Source organism: Bos taurus, chromosome 18 (assembly GCF_002263795.3).
Source record: "Bos taurus isolate L1 Dominette 01449 registration number 42190680 breed Hereford chromosome 18, ARS-UCD2.0, whole genome shotgun sequence".
NCBI classification, from domain to species: domain Eukaryota; kingdom Metazoa; phylum Chordata; class Mammalia; order Artiodactyla; family Bovidae; genus Bos; species Bos taurus.
In genome coordinates this window covers 52,062,397-52,086,952 of record NC_037345.1, presented here as the reverse complement: position 1 = coordinate 52,086,952, position 24,556 = coordinate 52,062,397, and the positions used below count along the sequence as shown (strand labels likewise).

At 40.5% G+C, this 24,556-nt stretch overlaps 1 protein-coding gene and 1 long non-coding RNA gene across 2 annotated transcripts; one reads left to right on the top strand and one right to left on the bottom strand.

Annotated features, from left to right (window-relative positions):
• Window positions 1–2,248: 2,248 nt before the first annotated feature.
• LOC101903309 (uncharacterized) lies at window positions 2,249–3,937 on the bottom strand. Its single transcript, XR_238442.5, has 2 exons — window positions 3,814–3,937; window positions 2,249–2,487 (listed from the first exon to the last, which is right to left on the bottom strand). It is a non-coding gene; the product is annotated as an uncharacterized lncRNA (long non-coding RNA).
• Window positions 3,938–4,018: 81 nt separating this feature from the next.
• Window positions 4,019–24,355, top strand: ZNF404 (zinc finger protein 404). The gene is given in 3 exon segments (NM_001104965.1): window positions 4,019–4,128; window positions 19,471–19,622; window positions 22,736–24,355. Coding segments are annotated over 2 exon segments (1,494 nt in total). The 5' UTR covers window positions 4,019–4,128; window positions 19,471–19,477; the 3' UTR covers window positions 24,085–24,355.
• The last annotated feature ends 201 nt before the right edge of the window (window positions 24,356–24,556 follow it).

The window sequence follows — 24,556 nt, the reverse complement described above, 5'->3', positions numbered from 1 at the left end:
CCATGGACTGCAGCCTGCCAGGTTCCTCTGTCCGTGGAATTTTTCAGGCAAGAATACTGGAGTGGGTAGCCATTCCCTTCTCCAGGGGATCTTCCCAACCCAGGAATTGGAACTGGGTCTCCTGTATTGGAGGCAGATTCTTTACCACCTGAGCTACTGGGAAGCCCATCTTTGTAGTAGAGTTTGGAATTAGGAAGTGGGATGTCTCTGGCTTTGTTCTTCTTTCTTCTGATTGCTTTGGCTATTACAGGTTTTTGTGGCTCCATACAAAATTTTAGAATTTTTTTTCTATTTCTGTGAAATATGCCATTGGAATTTTGATACAAATTGCACTGAGTCTATAGACGGCTTTTGGGTAGTAGGGACATTTTAATGATATTAATCCTTCTGATCCAAGTACACAGCATATTTTTCTGCTTATTTGTGTCTTCAATTTCTTCCATCAAAGTCTTATCATTTTTGGTATACAGGTCTTTCATCTCCTTATTTAAATTTATTCCTAAGTATTTTTATTGTCTTTAGTGATACTGTGAATGGAATTATTTTACATATATTGTTACTGTATAAAAATAGCAACTGGTTTTTGTATGTTAATTTTGTATTATTCAACTTGACAGAAGGCACTAATGAGTTCTAACAGTTTTGATGTATAGTGTTTAGAAAATATATATTTATTTATATATCTCTTTTGTTTGTATCTGCAAAGGCAATTTTATTTCTTCCTTTCTGACTTGGATGCCTTTTAATTTCTTTATATTTTGATTGCTCAGCTAGGACTTCCAGTACTCTGTGGAATAGAAGTGGTGAGAGTGGGCACCTTTGTTTTCTGTTTGTAAAGGAAAAGCTTTCAACCTTTCACCACTGAATATGACGTTAGCTCTGAGTTCACTGTATATGGCTTCTATTACATTGAGTTATGTTCCATCTAGGAGAAGGCAATGGCACCCCACTCCAGTACTCTTGCTTGGAAAATCCCATGGATGGAGGAGCCTGATGGGCTGTAGTCCATGGGGTCCCCAAGAGTCGGACATGACTGAGTGACTTCCCTTTCACTTTTCACTTTCATGCTTTGGAGAAGGAAATGGCAACCCACTCCAGCGTTCTTGCCTGGAGAGTCCCAGGGACCGGGGAGCCTGGTGGGCTGCCGTCTATGGGGTCGCACAGAGTCGGACACGACTGAAGCGACTTAGCAGCAGCAGTAGCATGTTCCATCTATACCAATTTGTTGAGAGTTTTTATCATCAAAGGATGTTGTACTGTCAAATGCTTTTTCTGTATCTATTGAGATGGTCCTATGATTTTTATCTTTCATCTTGTTAAAGTGATGTAACGTGGTACATATTGCATATGTTGAATCATCCTTGTATAGGAGGGATAAATCCCACTTGGTCCTAGTGTTGTTTAGTCGCTAAGTCATGTCTGACTCTTTTGTGACCCCATGGCCTGTAGCCTGCCAGGCTCCTCTATCCCTGGGATTTCCTGGGCAAGAATACTGGAGTGGGTAGCCATTTCTTTCTCCAAGGGATCTTCCCAACCCAGGGATCAAACCCATGTCTCCTGCATTGGCCGTCATATTCTTTACCACTGAGCCACCAGGGAAACCCTGGTCCTAGTATATGATCCTTTTAATATTCTGTTGAGTTCAATTTGTTGATATTTTGTTGAGAAGTTTTCCATCTATGTTTTTCAGAGATATTAGTCTGCAGTTTTCTTTTCTTGTATTCATCTTTTTGTGATGGGCTTGTTTCACTTAGTACAACGTTCTCTAGATACATCCGCGTTATAGCATGTGTCGGAATTTTTTCTTTTTAAGGCTAAGTAATAGAGCATAAAATATCCAAATGATTTGCCAAATAAATAGCAAATCCTTTAACCCAAATCTTAAAGTTATTGTTCCATAAAGGTGCAACATTCCTCTCATTCATTGTTGAGAAGAGTAAAAGCAGCTTATCGTCACTCACCAAGATATACAGTCATAATATCACAGGGTTCTATATTCATAAAATCAGAATCACACATTTCCATCTCATGTAGTTTCTCACTTAATAAGCCTGTTCACACTTAATAAGCCTATTTTAAGTAATCCGTTCACAATATCCGTAAAATGCCCACATAATAAAAGCATGTCTTTAAAGGTATCACATACATTTTAAGTCATACTCACAGATAAAAACACACAATCTCATAACTAAAGCCATAATCTCACAGGCCTCAAAATGTGCATTATATTATATAATTCCACACACAGTCACAAAAGCACTCAAACTTTTTAATGCTTATTTACAAAGAGTCTGGGAAGGGAAGTTTTATTAGGAGACCAAAATATGTGTTCAAACTTCATTTTCAAGGTGCCCAGACAGCTGGAGAAGGAAATATCCACTTCATCCTGGGATCATGGAAGACTCACATGAGGGAAGGTCAGAGTTTACTGCAGTTTCACCTAAGGTCAGCAGGTACAGTGCTGTTTTCACAAGTCCCACTGAAGAACTGAAGAAGAATAAGGCAGAATTGAAATCTGATTTGATTTGGGTAAGATGCGGGGCTGTATTAGAACTTCTGTGGGGCCCTTCAACAATAAATAGAAAATAAAAATAACAGTATTTTGTGATTCTTTAGGTATAGTAATAATAATAAGTTGAGTTTCTTTGAATTAAACATTTCCTTTGACCAAAAATTAATGTTTATTTCTGATTTTAAAAGACTTATTGGTAGGCCCCTAAAATCAACCCTGAGTATTCACTGGAAAGACTGATGCTGAAGTTCCAATATTTTGATGTGAAGAGCCGCCTCATTGGAAAAGACACTGATGTTGGGAAAGATTGAGGGCAGGAGAAGGGGGCGACAGAGGATGAGATGGTTGGGTGGCATCACGGACTCAGTGGACATGAATTTGAACAAACTCTGGGCGATAGTGAAGGACGGGGAAGCCTGAGGTGCTGCAGTTCATGGCGTCACAAAGAGTCGGAAAAAGCAACTAAACCCTAACAACAAAGAGTATTGTGGGCTCTAGACGTTTTGCATACTATGTCTAATGGATGAGTTGGCCCTGCTAGCGTATGTCTCTGGCAAAAGTCAGCCAGAAGTAGCCCTTAACGGAAAGAAACGCAAGATACTGGGCAGGAGGAATTTCAGGGTGGGGATGGAGGAGTGGGAAGGAAGTGTGCTTAACAAGTTTTATAATATCTCAAAATCTGAAACAAACCATCTTCATATTTACACTCTAGGAAACAAACCAAACAGAAAAACAATCCCATACATAGTGGTTGTTTAGTCGCTAAGTCGTGTCTGACTCTTTGTCCTCAAGGACTGTAGCCTGCCAGGATTCTCTGTCCATGGGATGTCCCTGGCAAGAAAACTGAAGCAGGTTGCCATTTCCTTCTTCAGGGGATCTTTCCTACCCAGGGATAGAACCCCCATCTTCTGCATTGACTGGCGGATTCTTTACTGCTGAGCCACAAGGGAAGCCGCCATACATGGTTACAGACACACATTGAGGTCCCACAGAAACACAGAGAATGAAAACGCAAACACACAACCCCAGGGGTTCTTTCTTTAAAAACAAATGCACACTTAATGCCAGGTGTGCTTCTGGCGCTACTCGGGATGCTGATGCTACCTAAGCGGGAATGGGGGTAGGGATGGGGGTCAAAAGACTGAAGTCCCAATCCTCAGAGCTCACACCCAAGAAACCACCGTACACAAGAGCCCGCCGTCTCCTCCTGCTGCAGGTTTGGGGCTCTGAAGTTCCCAGGATCCCACCCGCCTTCTACAGACTGGACACAGATTCCACTCGCTTTTTCCGTGTATGCTAACCTCACCAGCTACCATCTTCCTTCAGAGGGGTCTAGCCGTTCTCCACCGCGCGCTGACACAGTCCTGGCATCTGCGAATTCGGATCGCCGAGCTCTCTCAGAGCCAGAAATGTTCCGGATGGACTGCATTTCCCAGAAGCCACCGGGCTCGCATCAGCCTCGAGCCCTGGGTGCTCTTCCGGTGGCGGAGTCCCTACGTGTTAAGCAGATCCCCAAAACGGAACACGCTTCCATAGTCTATTTCGGTAGCCGTCTGGTGACGGGCCCTCAAGGCTGGGACGCTCCGGGCACGGATAAGACGTGTCGGTCCTCGAATGTAAGGCTCGTGTCTGCGACAGCAGCAGAGATTTATGTACCTATTGAGAAACTCGTATGTGTAGACGTGTCTCCATGAAGTGTATGTTTGTGTGTCATTATTTAATTGGGTGATGGTGCTTATTTCAATGATGCGTGGCTTTTGGATGAGCAGCAGTTGTGTGGCTGTGTGGATTGTCACTGGAACTCTTGGCTTTTGTCTCTGCCGATTCCTCGTATCTCTCCCCTCACAGCCGCATGGGGTCTGTGGCAGATAAAGGAGGGAAGCCAGAATCTTAGCGTTAGAATGGAAGAATGGAGGATCCCAGCAAGAAGACACAGATTGGATCACGAGATGAGATTTTCTGAAGCTGAATACGGCCCCAAACAGGCTTTTGGGAAGACCTAATGGCAACCCACTCCAGTACTATTGCCTGGAAAGTCCCATGGACGGAGGAGCCTGGTAGGCTGCAGTCCATGAGGCCGCTAAGAGTCGGACAGGACTGATCGATTTCCCTTTCACTTTTCACTTTCCTGCACTGGAGAAGGAAATGGCAACCCACTCCAGTGTTCTTGCCTGGAGAATCCCAGGGATGGGGGAGCCCGGTGGGCTGCTGTCTATGGGGTCGCACAGAGTCGGATACGACTGAAGCGACTTAGCAGCAGCAGCAATGACGTCCTGGAGAAGGTAATGGCACCCCACTCCAGTACTCTTGCCTGGAAAATCCCATGGACGGAGGAGTCTGGTAGGCTGCAGTCCATGGGATCGCTGAGGGTCGGACACGGCTGAGCGACTTCACTTTCACTTTTCACTTTCATGTATTGGAGAAGGAAATGGCAACCCACTCCAGTGTTCTTGGCTGGAGAATCCCAGGGACGGCGGAGCCTGGTGGGCTGCCGTCTATGGGGTCGCACAGAGTCAGACACGACTGAAGCGACTCAACAGCAACGGCAACAATGACGTCTAGGAGTGGGTTTCCTCCTGGGAGGGTCCCCTTTGAAAGTTTCGAGGGGCCAGCTATGTTTCACTGCCACAGCATTTCCAAAACTCTGGCCCCAGAAGCCTGCTGTCAATTCCACAGATTCCACCCTAGACATCAGTTACCCCAGCCTCTCACACACTGGGAAAGGTCAACGCTGTTCTAGCCTCCTTCCTATTCCCATCTGGTTGTTTATGGTGAACTGGATGAGGGGGGGTGGGGGGGCGAGTTTTGTAAATGAGTGTGCTCTCCAAGAAAATGCTGATGTCTCATGTTCATTTTCTCTTTTCTTAGTGCTGCATGTCTCTAAAAAATAGGATCCTGAGAGAGGAAAGAATTTTTGTTAAACTAAAAGTTTAAGTTAAAGTGAGTTTGTGTTTTCTCATTGGTAAAATACACTTTAATTTTAAAGGCATATGATCCTTCTTTCCCTGGGGATGAAATATACTGTCTGATAGTAACATATCTGTAAGTCATAGGGCCATGCAGATTAATCACCCTTGTCAGGGTCCCCAGGCCCTTCTGTCTCTAAATTATTTAACCTGTGCCTAACATCAGTCCTGTGATCATGTTAGTTTTTGTGGAAAAAGTGATGGGATGTCACTACTATGGTTCCATTTTATCATTTAAGACTCCATTGTAGCAGACTGGAGCTAGAGACTTGCCTTGTGGGCTTGATGAAGTAAGTGGCAATGTTGGAGAATTTCCTGTTGCAAGAAATGGCAGGCAGCTTCTAGGACCTGAGGGTGTCCTCCAGCTGACAGCCATAAAAAAATTGAGGCCATCATTCATCTAGCCACAAGGATATGAATTCTGCCAACAATCTGAATAAACTTGGAATTGAATTCTTCCCCAGTTGAGCCTCTGAATGAGAACACAGCCCAGCTGACACCCGTTTGTAACCTCAAGACCAGCCTGAGGAGAGCACCCAGTGAAACTGTGTCCAGACTCCAAGTCCACAAAACACCATGAGATAATAAATGTGTGTTGTGTTAAGATATATTTATGGTTAATTTGTTATGGCAGCAATTGAAAACCACTACCACAGGAAAGACTGGGTAGACTGGAAGAGACTGAGGAGAAATAACAAACAGTCTGGAACTTCCCTGATGGTCCAGTTGCTAAGACTCTGTTCCCAATACAGGAGGCCCAGGTTCGATTCCGAGTTAGGGAACTAGATCCCACATGCCACAACTAAGTGTTAGCATACCACAACTAAAGATCCCACATGCCACAACTAAGACCCATTGCAGCCAAATAAATAAATATTGTGGGGTGGGAAGAAATAATAGCCAAATGCAATGTGGGATCATGTATAGGATCCTGGAAAAGAAAAAGGACATTAATGGAGGGAAACTGGTGATATTTGAATAAGATATGCCATTGATAGTATCTACTATACCAGTGTTAATTTCATAGTTTTGATAATCCTAAGATGTCAACAGTAAGTTGAGGGATATACAGGAAACCCTCTGTACTACTCTTGCAAATTTTCTCTAAGTCTACAATAAGTAGAAATAAAAATTAAACCAGAAAAAAAAAGAGGAAAATTTTGGCTATCCCAAGATCATGGAGATATTTTCCTGTTTCTTCTTCCAGAAACTTTATAGCTTTAGTTTTCACATTTAGGCATATGATCCATCTTGAATTTATATGTGTGTGTGGTAGGATCAGGGTTAAAACCATTTTTTCCATACAGCTAGCCAATTGCTTTGGTACCATTTGTTGAAAAGACTTTCCTTTCTGTTCTAATTTGCAGTTAGACTTTTATTGTTTAAAAAAAAAAAGTGGCTATATATGTGCAAGTCTCTTTCTGGACTCTGTTCTGTTGGTCTTTTTGTAAATCCTGTATCAGTCCCACTGTTTTAATTACAGTAATTACATAATACATATGTCTTGATGACTGGTAATATACATTCAACAACTTTGTTCTTCAAACTTGCCCTGACTGTTCTGGATTCTTAGCTGTGTGCTGTGCTTAGTCGCTCAGTCATGTCCACCTCTTTGCGACCCCATGGACTGCAGCCCACCAGGCTCCTCTGTCCATGGGGATTCTCCAGGCAAGAATACTGGAGTGGGTTGCCATGTCCTCCTCCAGGGGATCTTTCCAACCTAGTGATCAAACCAGGTTTCCCGCATTGTAGGCGGATTCTTTACCATCAGAGCCATTTCCATATAAATTTAGAATGAGTTTTATTAATGTTCTACAAAAAAGCTCCTAATATTGTTTAGGAATACATTGAATCAATAGATCAATTTAGAGAAAATTGGTCATCTTAAAATTGATTCTTCCAGTTCATAAACATGAAATAAGTTTCCATTTATTTAATTCTTCTTTCTTTTCTTAATGTTTTGCTTTTGGTCTATAAGTTGAAAACACTTCTTTTGTTAGGTTCATTTCAAAGTGTTTCATATTTTTCTTATTTTTTATACTGTTCAGATTTTTTAAATTTCATTTTCAATAACTTTGTTTTAATATAATTGTTTTATACTGTGACCTTTTATTTAACAAACTTCCTAATATTCATGTATTAATAGTTTATAGAATTGAAAAAATTTTTTTCTATGTACAAAATGATGTTATCTGCAAATAAAACTGGCTGTACCTCTTTCCTTCCAATCTTCATACCTTTCATCTCACTTTTTCTCGTATGGTATTAGAGAGGTCTTCTAGTAGAAAGTTAAATGGAAGTGGTAAAAGTGGACACCCTGCCTTGTTCCTGAGCTCAGGGCAGTGGTCCATATTTCACCTCCCAGTTTTATTCTGCCAGATCCCTTTTATCAAATTAAAGAAGTTCACTTCCATTCCTAGTTTGAAGGATTTTTATCATGAACTGATGTTGAATATTATAAATGGTTTTTCTGCATTTAATGAAATCATTGAATAGTTTTTCTCCTTTATTATTTTTTAAAATAATTTTATGTATTTTTATTTTTGGCTATGCTAGGTCTTCACGGGCTGCATGGGCTTTTCTCTAGTTGCTGCAAGTGGGGGCTACTCTTTGTTGTGGTGCACGGGCTTTTCATTGTAGTGGCTTCTCTTGTCATGGAGCACAGAGTTCCCTGATAACTCAGTTGGTAAGAATCTGCCTGCAATGCAGGAGTCCCTGGTTCGATTTCCTGGGTCGTTTCAATTCCTGGGTCGGGAGATTCCTGGGTCAGGAGATTCCCTGGAGAAGGGATAGGCTATCCACTTCAGTGTTCTTGGGCTTCCCTTGTGGCTCGGCTGATAAAGAATCTGCCCACAATGCAGGAGACCTGGGTTCAATCCCTGGGTTGGGACAATCCCCTGGAGAAGGGAAAGGCTACCCACTTCAGTATTCTGGCCTAGAGAAGTTCATGGGGTCAATAAAGAGTCGGACTTGACTGAGTGACTTTCACTTTCACAGGGCTCTAGGGCACTGGGGCTCAGTAGTTTTGGCTTCCAGGCTCTAGAGCTCAAGCTCAATAGTTGTGGCACACTGGCTTACCTGCTTCACAACATGTGGGATCTTCCTGTATCAGGGATGGAACCTGTGCCTTCTGTATTGGCAGGTGGATGGATTCTTTACCACTGATCCACCAGGGTAACTCTGTCTTATTTAAAGTTGGAAGATTACATTGATTGCTTTTTGAAAATTAAGTGACTTTGCATTTCTAGAATAAATCTCTTGCTCATACATATCAGTGGCCTCTTGCTAATAGTTTATTTAATAGTCTTGCATCTACATTCATGAGAGAGATATACTGTAGTTTTCCTTTCCTATAATGTCCTTGTCAGGTTTTGATGTCATAATTATGGACCTCATGATGTGGTCCATTTTGGGGGTTTGTTTTCTAGAAAAGATAGTTTGGTTGGCATTTTTAATTCCTTAAGTGTTTGGAGAATTTGCCACTGAAGCCTCTGGGCCTGACATTTTATGGGAAGGTCCTTAATACAGATTTAATTTCTTTAATAAATCTATATTCAGATTTTCCATTTTTTATATCAGTTTTTTTATATCAGTTTTAATAAATTGTGTTTTCAAGAAATTTTTAAATTGCATCTACATTTTCAAGTTTATTGTCATAGAGTTCATAAAGTTATGTTATCAATGTATCTCTTATCAAAATAATGTCTATAATATATGTAGTGATATCTCCTTTTATATTCCTGATATGGGCAATGTTTTTCTTGACAGTATACCAAGAGGTTTATTAATCTTATCTTTTCAATGAAATAGCTTTTGGCTTTATTGATTTTTCTCTGTTATATGTCTGGGTTTTTTTTATGCCATTTGTTTCTTTTAGTATGTTTTACGTTCTGTAGACTTAATTTGTTTTTCCTTTTCTAGCTTCCAGAGATAGATCATTGTTTTTTAACCATTCTACTTTATAAAACATATGTTTATGTTTAGGTGAAGGGGATCAAAGAAGGGTAAAAAGAAAGGGAAAACATAAGTGGGCAGTCATTATAAATGCTCATGATATCTATGGGAGAAAATAAATTATGGATTTACTTGGCATTGCAGTAATTTGACAAAGTATTTTCATAATAATTTCACTACCAATTGATTTGCTATGACTTCAGTACACCTAGCAATTATCAATGGTGATGAGATAATGAATGGTATTTATCTGCAGCATTTGTGAATACAAAACAAAAACAAAAATACACATTTAAAGCTAAAAATATCTTTCGGTTTTTTATTGTTTTGTTTTTTATAATTTACTTACTTATTCTTTTGGCTGCCCTGGGTCTTCATTGTTTTGAGTGGGCTTTCTCCAGTTGCAACAAGTCAGGGCTTCTCATTGCAGTGGCTTCCCTTGTTGCAGAGCACAGGATCTAGACACATGGGCTCAGTGGTTGCAGCTTGTGGGTCTAGAGCACAGGTTCAGTAGTTGTGGTGCACGGGCTCAGTTGCCCGGTGGCATGTGGAGCCTTCCCAGACCAGGGATCAAAACCGTGTCCTCTGCTTTGGTAAGCAGATTCCCATCCAGTGGGCCACCAGGGAAGTCCTAAAAATGTCTTTGTAAGCATTGGTGTGATTGTGTCTCACAAGCTTTGTTATGCCATACTTTCATTATCATTTAGCTTGAAATATTTCCTAGGTTTTTTGCACATTCATGCTTCCATCTAGGATTATTTTCCTTTTGCCTGACTTCTGTTCTTTAGTATTTCTTGTATTATGGGTCTGTTGATACGAAATTCTCTCAGCTGACTTCGCTGGTGGCTCAGATGGTAAAGCATCTGCCTACAATGCAGGAGACCTGGGTTCAATCCCTGGGTCAGGAAGATCTCCTGGAGAAGGAAAGGGCAACCCACTCCAGTATTTTTGCTTGGAAAATCCCTTGGACGGAGGAACCTGGTAGGCTACAGTCCATGGGGTCACAAAGAGTCGGACACGACTGAGCAACTTCACTTTGTTAAAAAAAAAAAAATCATTATTTCACCTTTCTTTCTGAACGATATCTTCTCTGGGTATAAGAGTCAGAGTTCTCAGGGTTTTTCCTTTTAGCACTTTTTAAACACATGGTTCCATTTTTCAGGCTGCTAAAGATTCTCTTGAGATATGGACTGTTTTTCTTGTTTATTTATAACAGATGTCTTTTTTTTTTAAACTACATACCTTTAATATATGTGTTTCAGCTTTGTTTCTTAACAATTTGGCCAAGATGTGCCTAGGTATGGATTCCATTATTTCAACTGGTTAGGTTTGCTGAGCTTTTTCATTTATATATCAAGATATTTCATGACAGTTGCACATTTTGTCCATTATTTCTTCAAATAAATTTTCTGTTCTATTTTGTTTTAGATGTTCATTTCTACATTTTGGCAGTTTCTTGTATTTCTCTTACGTTCAGCTCTGTTCTTTTTTTCTCTCAGTATAAGATTATTGTTAATTTAACTTTATGTTAATTAAAACAGTTTTCTGCTGTTAAATCATCCTGTACAGTTTTAATTTTCAGTAATATATTTTGGAAGAAATGGAGTAGCCATCATGGTCAACAAAAGAGTCCAAAATGCAGTACTTGGATGCAAGCTCAAAAACGACAGAATGATCTCTGTTCATTTCCAGGGCAAACCATTCAATATCACGGTAATCCAAGCCTATGCCCCAACCAGTAACGCTGAAGAAGCTGAAGTTGAACAGTTCCATGAAGACCTACAAGTCCTTTTCATTATAGGGGACTGGAATGCAAAAGTAGGAGGTCAAGAAACACCTGGAGTAACAGGCAAATTTGGCCTTGGAATACGGAATGAAGCAGGGCAAAGGCTAATAGAGTTTTGCCAAGAGAACCCACTGGTCATAGCAAACACCTTCTTCCAACAACACAAGAGAAGACTCTACACATGGACATCACCAGATTGTCAACACTGAAATCAGATTGATTATATTATTTGCAGCCAAAGATGGAGAAGCTCTATACAGTCAGCAAAAACAAGACCGGGAGCTGACTGTGGCTCAGATCATGAACTCCTTATTGCCAAATTCAGATTTAAATTGAAGAAAGTGGGGAAAACCACTAGACCATTCAGGTATGACCTAAATCAAATCCCTTATGATTATACAGTGGAAGTGAGAAATAGATTTAAGGGACTAGATCTAATAGACAGAGTGCCTGATGAACTATGGAATGAGGTTCGTGACATTGTACAGGAGACAGGGATCAAGACCATCCCCATGCAAAAGAAATGCAAAAAAGCAAAATGGCTGTCTGAGGAGGCCTTACAAATAGCTGTGAAAGGAAGAGAAGCGAAAAGCAAAGGAGAAAATGACAGATATAAGCATCTGAATGGAGAGTTCCAAAGAATAGCAAGGAGAGATAAGAAAGCCTTCCTCAGTGATCAATGCAAAGAAATAGAGGAAAATAACAGAATGGGAAAAACTAGAGATCTCTTCAAGAAAATTAGAGATACCAAGAGAACATTTCATGCAAAGATGGGCTCAATTAAGGACAGAAATGGTATGGACCTAACAGAAGCAGAAGATATTAAGAAGAGCTGGCAAGAATACACAGAAGAACTATACAAAAAAAGAGCTTCATAACCCAGATAATCACGATGGTGTGATCACTCATCTAGAGCCATTCATCCTGGAATGAAGTCAAGTGGGCCTTAGAAAGCATCACAACCAACAAAGTTAGTGGAGGTAATGGAATTCCAGTGGAGCTATTTCAAATCCTGAAAGGTGATGCTGTGAAAGTGCTGCACTCAATATGCCAGCAAATTTGGAAAACTTAGCAGTGGCCACAGGACTGGAAAAGGTCAGTTTTCATTCCAATCCCAAAGAAAGGCAATACCAAAGAATGCTCAAACTACTGCACAATTGCACCCATCTCACACCCTAGTAAAGTAATACTCAAAATTCTCCAAGCCAGGCTTCAGCAATACGTGAATCGTGAACTTCCAGATGTTTAAGCTGGTTTTAGAAAAGGCAGAGGAACCAGAGATCAAATTGTCAACATCTGCTGGATCATCGAAAAAGCAAGAGAGTTCCAGAAAAACATCTATTTCTGCTTTATTGACTATGCCAAAGCCTTTGACTGTGTGGATCACAATAAACTGTGGGAAATTCTGAAAGAGATGGGAATACCAGACCATCTGACCTGCCTCTTGAGAAATTTGTATGCAGGTCAGGAAGCAACAGTTAGAACTGGACATGGGCCAACAGACTGGTTCCAAATAGGAAAAGGAGTACGTCAAGGCTGTATATTCACCCTGCTTATTTAACTTATATACAGAGTACATCATGAGAAACGCTGGGCTGGAAGAAACACAAGCTGGAATCAAGATTGCCAGGAGAAATATCAATAACCTCAGATGTGCAGATGACACCACCCTTATGGCAGAAAGTGAAGAGGAACTAAAAAGCCTCTTGACGAAGGTGAAAGAGGAGAGTGAAAAAGTTGACTTAAAGCTCCACATTCAGAAAACGAAGATCATGGCATCTGGTCCCATCACTTCATGGGAAATAGATGGGGAAACAGTGGAAACAGTGTCAGACTTTATTTTTTGGGGCTCCAAAATCACTGCAGATGGTGATTGCAGCCATGAAATTAAAAGACGCTTACTCCTTGGAAGGAAAGTTATGACCAACCTGGACAGCATATTGAAAAGCAGAGACATTACTTTGCCAACAAAGGTCTGTCTAGTCAAGGCTATAGTTTTTCCAGTGGTCACATATGGATGTGAAAGTTGGACTGTGAAGAAAGCTGAGTGCCGAAGAATTGATGCTTTTGAACTATGATGTTGGAGAAGACTTGAGAGTCCCTTGGACTGCAAGGAGGTCCAATCAGTCCATCCTAAAGGAGATCAGTCCTGGGTATTCATTGGAAGGACTGATGCTGAAGCTGAAACTCCAATATTTTGGCCACCTCATGCGAAGAGTTGACTCACTGGAAAAGACCCTGATTCTGGGAGGAATTGGGGGCAGAAGGAGAAGGGGACAACAAAGGATGAGATGGCTGGATGGCATCACCGACTCGATGGACATGAGTTTGAGTGAATTCCGGGAGTTGGTGATGGACAGGGAGGCCTGGCGTGCTGTGATTTCATGGGGTCGCAAAGAGTCGGACACGACTGAGCAACTGAACTGAACTGAATATATTTTTATAAGTATAAAATATCCATGTGATTCTTGTTTTAAGAGTCTTAACCTCTATTGATATGCTCCATTTTGCATTCCATATTTTTCATCTTTTCCTCTCTTTTCTTTAGCATGTTCATCATAATATCTTCAAATCCTGTCTGTTAGCTCCACTGACTGGATTATCTTTGGGTTTATTTCTATTGAGACTTTTCTTTCTTGATTATCAGTAACATTTTCCTGTTTCTTTGCATTTTCATTAAGTTTTATCATAGACTGGCATTGTGAATAACATATTATTGACACTCTGAATTATGTTATCTTCCTTTAATAAGCCTACAGTCAGGGTTTCTCAGCCTTAGCACTGTTGATATTTTTGACTAGAAAATTCTTTATTGTGGGGGGCTTTCCTGTGTGTTGTAGGGTGTTTAGTAGCATCCCTAGTCTCTACCCACTAGATAGTAGCCTCCCTCCACACATTTTGACAACCTAGTATGTCTCCAGACATTGCCACGTGTGCCCTGAGGAGCAGGATCACCCCCAATTGAGAACCAGTGATCGGCCCATTTTAAATATCTACTTCATTTTCTTTTTTTAATTTTGGCTATGCTGGATCTTCAGAGTGGCACAAGTCTCTCTAGTTGCGGTGCAAGGGGTTAGTTGCCCTGCAGCATGTGGGGTCGTAGTTTCCTTACCAGGGATTGAACCTGTGTTCCCTGCATTGGAAGGTGGATTTTTAACTGCTGGACCACCAGGGAATTCCCTTACTTCATTTCCATTATATAAATGAATACATTTTATTTAATTAATTACCCATCTAAGTACCTTTAGACTTTTCTCCAGCTTTTTTTTTTTTTTTCATTTTAACTAGTGTCTGTCATCATATTCCTTTATACATTTCTAGGCACGTTTTACTGTTATTTTTTTGATGAAGACTCTGAAATGGCTTTCTATCATTAAATTATTCTTATGCATATTTTTTTTGTACAAGTCTCAACTTCAGTAGGTTTTCATAGGTCTAAAGGACAGCATGAGCATAAGGTTCTTGTTTTCCTACAGCCTTATTAATACATGGTGCATCATTAATTTTTAAAATCTGACAGTAGAATACCTGCGAAATGGTACTCTTTATTTAAAACATCTTTAATAGGTCTTTTGGCAGGTGATATCTTAATTACCTGTGCTCAGATTTCATACAATGGAACAACAACAACAAAAAAAAACTGGGTGTCAGAGACAACAGTTAAAGTTGAGTTTATAATTATAGAAATGTTGGAGAAGGAAATGGCAACCCACTCCAGTGTTCTTGCTTGGAGAATCCCAGGGACGGGGGAGCCTGGTGGGCTGCAGTCTATGGGGTCGCACAGAGTCGGACACGACTGAAGCGACTTAGCAGCAGCAGTGACTATATAACATCCAGCTGAAGACTAGCCAGGGGGGTACTCTTTCTGCCCCCTTCTGATGCCTATGTCAGAAGCTTTCTCTGTCTCCTTTATACTTTAATAAAACTTTATTACACACACACACACAAATTATAGAAATGTGCTTCAAAACACATCACTTCTACTTACTGCTTATTATATGGGGAGATATCTTTACTTCTTTGAGCTTCTATTTCCCCATCTGTTGAACTGAGTTAATAATTACATTTTAGGATTAAAAGTTAATGTGTATAGAGCAGCTATCACATAGAAGGTTGCAAAAATCTATGTGTTGCTATACAGCTATAGTGAGCATAAATTCACCTCTCTCTTGTGGGTACTGGGTGGGTTGGGAGCAGGGGATGTGGGGGAGCACAGGAAATAATTCATGTCAGAAAGCAAAGTGGATCCTGATGGGAAAAACCCAGGTTGGTCACCCCAGGGGACCTTGAGAGTCAAGTTCAGGCTTCATATGGGCAGGCAGTTTTAGAGTAGTTACGTTTTTCAGATTGGTCTCTACTGTTTTCTGCCTTTTGTGTAGCAGAGTCCAGATCCACTGGGAGGCCATGAGCTTATTGAAGTTTTTGTTGTATGGCCTGGTCTCAACCCTGGCAGGTAGGGCTGGATTGGGGAGGATCCACTCATTGTGACTGGACAACCCAGGCTGGGTACATGTGGTGTGATCAGAATTAGAAATAGGCCAGAGAGGTGTGTCTGGAACTGGCTTTGCCTCAGAGAGCCCCTGCTGTGTATCCACACTTGTGTGGCTTGTTTCCTAGGCATAAGAAAGGGTGGTTGGATTTGTCTGGGGGGGGTGTGTGTGTGTGTGTGAGTTAGTCACTCAGTTGTGTTCAACTCTTTGTGATCCCATGGACTGTAGACTGCCAGGCTCCTCTGTCCCTGGGGTTTCCCAAGCAAGACTACTGAGTGGGTTGCCATTTCCTTCCCCAGGAGATCTTCCCAACCCAGGATTGAACCCATCTCCTGCATTGCAGGCCAATTCTTTACCACCTGAGCTATCAGGGAAGCCGGAATTGTCTGGACTCCTACTCATATTCCCTGACATGTGTTTATGTGTTTGGGAAGGGGAAGAGTGGCAAGGACAATGGGAAGCAGGAATAAAGAAGAAAAAAGAAAGGCTCTCATATCTTAATTTTTGGAGTTCTGAGCTACGCTGGGTCTCGAAGCTTCTTTTTCCTCCCTCAGCTCTGGCTTCTCTGGACTCAGCTTCTGAGAATGATTGGCAATTCTAAAATCATGGCCCTAGTAAGTGGATGTCTCTATTTCCTTCCTGAAATATAGTTTTTAATTCAGGTAATATTTTCATTCTTTAGCCCCAAATCTTCTTCTTAGGGAAGCTGTATCTCTAAGCCAATTTTCACTTTTTCCCTTTACAGAGAATGATTGTGTCCTCTCTGTTTGCTCCCTTTTTTTGAACTGGTTTTTCAGTTTTTCATCAAATAATTTATGTATCTTATATGTTCAGTCTTCTCTTAGGGGCAGTGTTGGAGCAGTGAAGGGGTAGAGTACCTTGAAGGAAATATTGGAGCTTCCCTTATTGGGCTTGTAGTTTAATTATATAAAAATAGTGGTCCTCTTTGACCAGAAGAGGGAGAACTTTCTCCACTGTTTCCCAGGTAGATAAGGGAGAGAGGTTGAGGGCAGTAGGAGAAGGGGCCAACAGAGGATGAGATGGTTGGATGGCATCACTGATTCAATAGACATGAATTTGAACAAAACTCCAGGAGATAGTGAAGGACAGGGAAGCCTGACATGCTGTAGTACATGGGGGTCACAGAGTCAGACAAAACTTAGGGACTGAACAACAACAAAGGGTGAATTTGGTTATGAATGGTCTCAGTCTCAGTGTGGGATGAGACTTCAGCTTTGAAAAGCTTTTAGGTTTGGGTTGAAATGGAGTTGGTCCCTTCCTAGAAAGAGAGAGAGGTGGGGTTCTGGCTAAGGAATCACTGAGAAATGAATAGGGTTCTGAGGTCCATTATGTGGTGGAAGAGAAATTGCTGGTCTTGAGTGATTCAGTATTATTCTGGATCATTCTATATTAGTGTGTTCTAACTCAAGAACCAGAAGTTCAATAAGAGATTGTAAAAAGGAAGATCACTGGGAACCACATCCGCTGGATAATACTAAACTTTGAGGAAGAGGTCAGGATTTTTGTCCAGCCGAAATACTATAATAGTATATATGTTATTATTAATAACCTAACACTTTAAGAAAGATTAAACCTGATGTCTATGAAAAACCTGATGTTTATGAAAGTGTAAATTTGTCAGAATAAGGGAAATACTTATGATATAATCTGACATATAATATGCTTGTGTCTTGACAATAATGGATGCCCTTCTCCAATTAGATAAAATTGTTTGGATTCTTTTTTAGTCAAGAATCCCCACGTTGATTCTTCCCTGCTGATCCAGCGGTTAAGACTCCGTGCTTCACTGCAGGGGGCAGGGCTTCCATCCCTGGTCGGGGAACTAAGATCCCATATGCTGGACGGCACAGCCAAAAAATAAAAAATAAAACATTAAAAGAAAGAATCCCCAAGTTTCAGCATAATAATTTGGGCTATAGTATAAATTATATGTTATCTTACTAGCTATAAACATTGGTATATCTGGAAAGTTGTTTAAATTTAGTTATTGATCTCTATTTAAAAGTGAAATAGAGATTGATGGTTTTGGAAAACTCAGCAGTGGCTACAGAACTGGAAAATGTCAGTTTTCATTCCAATCCCAAAGAAAGGCAATGCCAAAGAATGCTCAAACTACCGCATAATTGCACTCATCTCACATGCTAGCAAAGTAATGCTCAAAATTCTCCAACCCAGGCTTCAGCAATACGTGAACCGTGAACTTCCAAATGTTCAAGCTGGTTTTAGAAAAGGCAGAGGAACATGAAATCAAGTTGCGAACATCTGTTGCATCATCAAAAAAGCAAGAGTTCCGGAAAAACATCGATTTCTGCTTTATTGACTATACCAAAGCCTTTGACTGTGTGGGTCACAACAAACTGTGGAAAATTCTTAAAGAGATGGGAATACCAGACCACTTGACCTGCCTCTTGAGAAATCTGTATGCAGGTCAAGAAGCAACAGGTAGTACCAGACATGGAACAACAGACTGGTTCCAAATTGGGGAAGGAGTGAGTCAAGGCTGTATATTTTTACCCTGCTTATTTAACTTCTATGCAGAGTACATCATGCAAAATGCCAGGCTGGATGAAGCACAAGCTAGAATCAAGACTGCTGGGAGAAATATCAATAACCTCAGATATGCAGATGACACCACCCTTATGGCAGAAAGCAAAGAAGAACTGAAGAGCCTCTTGATGAAAGTGAAAGAGGAGAGTGAAAAAGCTGGCTTAAAACTCAACATTCAAAAAACTAAGATCATCACCAGTCCAAGTTCGATGCATGAAACAGGGCACTCAAAGCCAGTGCACTGGGACAACCCTGAGGGATGGGGTGGGGAGGGAGGTGGGAGGGTGGTTCAGGATGGGGGACACATGTACACTCATGGCTGCAATGTATGGCGAAAACCACCACAATATTGTAAAGTAATTAGCCTCAAATTAAAATAAATAAATAAATTAAAAAAAAAAAAAAAACTAAGACCATGGCATTCAGTTTCATCACTTCATGGCAAATAGATGGGGAAACAATGGAAATAGTGAGAGACTTTATTTTCTTGGGCTCCAAAATCATTGCATATGGTGACTGCAGCCATAAAATAAAAGACACTTATTCCTTGGAAGGAAAGTTATGACCAACCTAGATAGCATATTAAAAAGCAGAGACATTACTTTGTCGACAAAGGTCCGTCTAGTCAAGGCTATGGTTTTTCCAGTAGTCATGTATGGATGTGAGAGTTGGACCATAAAGAAAGCTGAACACTTTTGAACTATGGTGTTGGAGAAGACTCTTGAGAGTCCCTTGGACTGCAAGGACATCCAACCAGTCAATCCCAAAGGAAATCACTCCTGAATATTGGGAGGATTGATGCTGAAGCTGAAGCTCCAATACTTTGGCCATCTGATGCAAAGAACTGACTCAATGGAAAAGACCTGATGCTGGGAAAGATGGAAGGCAGGAGGAGAAGGGGACAACAGAGGATGAGATGGTTGGATGGCATCACCGACTCGATTGACATGAGTTTGAGCAAGCTCTGGGAGTTGGTGATGGACAGAGAAGTCTGGCGTGCTGCAGTCCATGGGGTCACAAAGAGTCAGACATGACTGAGCAACTGAACTGAGGCACTGTACTTCAGATACACTAATTTATTTCTTTTCATCTAACTATGTCATGATCTTTAACTTCAGCTTACTTGTTTTTATGATATATCACCCCCTGCTGCAACTCAATATTTCATCTTGAATTTTTTTTCCACTTTTACAGATAATACATGGATCTGTCATTTCAGATGCCTCTTACATTCAGTGATGTGTCCATAGACTTCTCTCAGGAGGAGTGGGAATGCCTAAATTCAGATCAGAAGAATTTGTACAGAGATGTGATGTTGGAGACTTATACTAACTTGGTATCACTGGGTAAGGACATCTGCCTGGAATAATGTAGAATCTGCTGTCTGGAATATCCACTTTCTTTACTGTATATTTTATGCTCTGTGTCAATACACTCACAAAATTTCTGCTCCATATTCTCAAAGGACTATTTTGGGCGTTGTTAGATGGAAATGGGCTCCTCCATTCAGCACCTACATCTCCCCTTTCCTTCATTTACCATCCTACCTCCTTCTGATCCATCCTGTAGTTGCTTCCTTTTCTAAATGACCAAAGGATTGAATCCTGGGATTTTTCTGCATAACTGCTGGCAAAGAAGGCAAATTTCATATTATGTATATGTTCAGAATATCTATAAATATTCTATTTTAGTTGCTAATTCACCTGTATGGAGAACAGGTAGCAAAGAGTCTGGTTTTCTCTTTACTACAAATGAGCCTTTGTAATTTTTTACATTGGTAGGGTGAATCAAGCTCATTAACTTTTTGAGTATTATTTAAAATTTTATAGCAGTGGAAATGTTGGCTTTCAGGGATTTGATAGGTTTTAGTCAGAAGTGTTGGAGAAAGCAATGGCACCCCACTCCAGTACTCTTGCCTGGAAAATCCCATGGACGGAAGAGCCTGGTTGGCTGCAGTCCATGGGGTCGCTGAGGGTCGGACACGGCTGAGCGACTTCACTTTCACTTTTCACTTTCATGCATTGGAGAAGGAAATGGCAACCCACTCCAGTGTTCTTGCCTGGAGAATCCCAGGGACGGCGGAGCCTGGTGGGCTGCCGTCTATGGGGTCGCACAGAGTTGGACACGACTGAAGTGACTTAGCAGCAGCAGCAGTCAGAAGTGTCTTTGTTCAGTTTTTAGAAAAAATAGATCATTCTCTCCTCTCTTCTGGGATTCTAATTATACTTAAGTTAGATCTTTTGAGAACTTTTCTCACAGTTCTGAGTCAATAAAGGGCTTCCCAGGTGGCACTAGTGGCAAAGAACTTGCTTGCAAATGCAGGAGACATAAGACACATGGGTTCGATCCCTAGATCAGGAAGAGCCCCTGGAGCAAGGCATGGCAACCCACTCTAGTATTCTTGTCTGGAAAATACCATGGACAGAGGAGTCTGGCAGGCTACAGTCCATAGAGTCACAAAGAATCAGACACGAATGAAGCAACTTAGCATGCACGCACCCACTGAAGCAATAAGATGTGAGAGATTAAGAGTCAGAGAGAGATAGTTGGTGATTGCCACATAATTTTCATAAACTAGATCATTAATTTTACTCAGCTGCCTTCTCCAGTGACCTTGACTTTAATCCTTACTTACTGTGATTTTCATCCGTTACCTTTTTTTAATTCAGTATTTTATTCTACAGTTAATTATGTAATACCTTATGATACAACTTGTTTTTCAGTAGTAGTTAGAAAAAATTTTGAATGCATATGTGAGTTTTAGAGTATGAAAATAAGAAGTAAAATAAATGAGGCAATATGTACTAGAGAAAAGCATCATGAAGACAGAATTAGGTGTTGGGATATAGAATAAGGGATATGAATATACTTACATTTAGCAGGGCCAGCCTTTCTGAGGAAGTGATTTCTAACCTGCCACACCTGGAGGTAGTCATTTATAGAAGCTACCTAAGAGGATTCCTGAAAGGTAGAGCATTCATGTGAAGCCACAGGCAATGGGAAACATCACAATATGTTCTTGTAGCTGAAAAGAAGCAATGTGGTCAGATATAGGGGAACAAAGATGTCAAGGGCTTGAAATTAATTTGTAGAAATAAGACAGAGTCTTCTTATTCGTGGTTATATGCTTGGGTTTCATCCTAAGATAAAGACAGACCTCCATTCGTGGTTATATATTTGGGTTTCATCCTAAGATAAAGACAGACCTTTGGAAAAATTACAGAGAGATCCATCTGGTTGTGTTGTTGTTTAGTCACTAAGTCATGTCTGACTCTTTGTGACCCCATGGACTGCAGCACAGCAGGCTCCTCTGTCCTCCACTATCTCCTGGAGTTTGCTCATGTCCATTGAGTCAATGATGCTATCTAACCATCTCATCCTCTGCTGCCCTCTTCCCCTGCCCTCAACCTTTCCCAGCATCAGGGTCTTTTCAAATGAGTCAGATCTTCACATCAGGTGGCCCAAGTATTGGAGCTTCAGCTTCAGAATCAGTCCTTCCAATCAATAGTCAGGGTTAATTTCCTTTAGGATTGACTGGTTTGATCTCCTTGCAGTCCAAGGGACTCTCAAAAGAGTCTTCTCCAGCATCACAATTTGAAAGCATCAATTATTTGGAGTTCTACCTTCTTTAAAGTCTAATTCATACCCATACATGACTACTGGAAAAACCATCTGACAGAAAACATTAAAATGTAGTTGATCAAGACCTACTCATAGATTTTGATTCACTCAGTCTCAGTGGATATCTAAAGGGTAGTATATCCACATGGAGAAGGCAATGGCACCCCACTCCAGTACTCTTGCCTGGAAAATCCCATGGATGGAGCAGCCTGGAAGGCTGCAGTCCATGGGGTCGCTGAGGGTCGGACACGACTGAGCGACTTCACTTTCAATTTTCACTTTCATGCATTGGAGAAGGAAATGGCAACCCACTCCAATGTTCTTGCCTGGAGAATCCCAGGGACGGGGGGGCCTGATGGGCTGCCGTCTATGGGATCGCACAGAATCGGACACGACTGAAGTGACTCAGCAGCAGTATATCCACAAGCTGATCATGCCTTCTATAAAACTTCTCACTGCCTCCTCCAGGTTGGTAGTCTTGAGGGTTTTAGCCCACTGTAGCTCCTTTTGCCTGGCAAAGCAATAAAGCTATTCTTTATAATAAATAAAGAATAAAATAAAAAGGGGGGAGGGTAGTATATGTAAGAAATTCCTGTGATAATTCTGATCCACAACTAATTGAGAACTACTGATTTTTCTCTTTGCCTACTCACAAATGTTACATTCTCATATGAACTTTCAGAGTCCATTGCGCCTTTAAAAAACTTTATCACAGTAATTTAGAATTTTATGGCCTTTTACTTCTAATGGATTTACTTGTCAATTTTATCATTATTCTTACTATATTTCCCCCTGTACTGGAAAAATAGCATTTGTTCATTTTCTTGTTTTCTTTCAGACTTTGATTTCACAACTGAGAACAACAAATTATCTTCAGAAAAAAGCAGTTTTGAAGTAAATTCATACCATTGGGAGATAATGAAAAGTAAAACCTTCAACCTCATGGGGTTTATTTTCAGAAATGACTCACAGAGCAGAAATCAATTTGAAGGACAACAGGCATCTCAAGTGGAACATTTTAGTCAAATGATATTCCAAAAACATATATCTCTTCCTCTGCATCAGAGAATTCACACTAAAGAGAAGTCATGTGAATGTAAGGAATGTAGGAAGGGCTTTAGGAAATATTCACATCTTACTGAAAATCTGAGAGACCACAGTGGTGTGAGACCCTATGAATGTAGAGAATGTGGAAAGGCCTTCCCAGTTCTCCAGCATTTTATTAGACATAAAAAAAGTCACACTGATTTGAAGTCCTATGAATGTAATGGATGTGAGAAAGCCTTTAGATTGTATTCACAGCTTATTCAACATCAGATAATTCATACTGGTGTGAAACCCTACAAATGTAAACAATGTGGAAAGGCCTTTAGACGTCATTCTCACCTTACTAAACATCAGAACATTCATGTTGGTTTGAAACCCTACAAATGTAAGGAATGTGGGGAAACTTTTAGGTTCTACCGACACATGTGTCTCCATCAGAAAATTCATCATGGTGTGAAACCTTATATCTGTAAGGAATGTGGAAAGGCCTTTGGTCATCATTCAAGTCTCTATCAACACAAGAAAATTCATTCTGGTGAGAAACCATATAAATGTAAACAGTGTGGAAAGGCCTTTGTTTACAGCTATCTACTTACTGAACATCAGAGAAGTCATACTGGTGAAAAGCCTCATGAATGTAAGGAATGTGGAAAGGCCTTTAGTAGGGCCTCAAGCCTTCTTAGACATAAAAGGATTCGTAGTGGTGAGAAACACTATGATTGTAAGGAATGTGGGAAGGCCTTCTGTAGAGTTTATCAATTTACACAACATCAGAGAATTCATACTGGTGAGAAGCCCCATGAATGTAAAGAATGTGGGAAGACTTTTAAGCTCCATTCTTACCTTATTAAACATCAGATCATTCACAGTGACTTGAAACCATATGAATGTAAACACTGTGGGAAAGCCTTCAATCGTGTCGGGAACCTTAAAATGCATGAGTCAATTCATACTGGGGAGAAACCTTATGAATGTAAGGAATGTGGAAAAACCTTTAGACTTAATTCTAAACTAAATTATCATCAGGCGGTCCATACTGGCTTGAAACCATATATATGTAAAGAATGTAAAAAGGCCTTCCGTTCTATATCAGGTCTTTCTCAACATAAGAGAATTCATACTGGTGAAAAAACCTTATGAATGTAAGGAATATGGTAAGGCCTTTAATCGTAGCGAGCGACTTATTCAGCATCAGAGAATTCATACTGGCGTGAAGCCACATAAATGTACGGAATGCGGGAAAGCCTTTACTCGTTGCTCTCAACTTACTCAACATCAAAGATTTCACATTGGCGAGAAACTCTTAATGTAATGAAAGTCAGCCTTTAGCCTTGGCACATCCTTTAATATTATCACTTTTCTACCACCTAACTATGTCATGCTAAAGATTATTAAACATAAATATAAATGCTTGGAAGGGTGTCTGGCTCAGAGTATTTGCTTACTATTAATAATTATTCTTTAATGATAATTACTAGTATTGTTATAAATTCACATGGAAGGAAGACCCTATGAGCATTTTAAAAATCTTTCTATCATCACTCATCCATATTTCACGTCAGAGCATTGATTTTGCACAAAATCCCATAGAATGTATTAAACAGGAAATTTT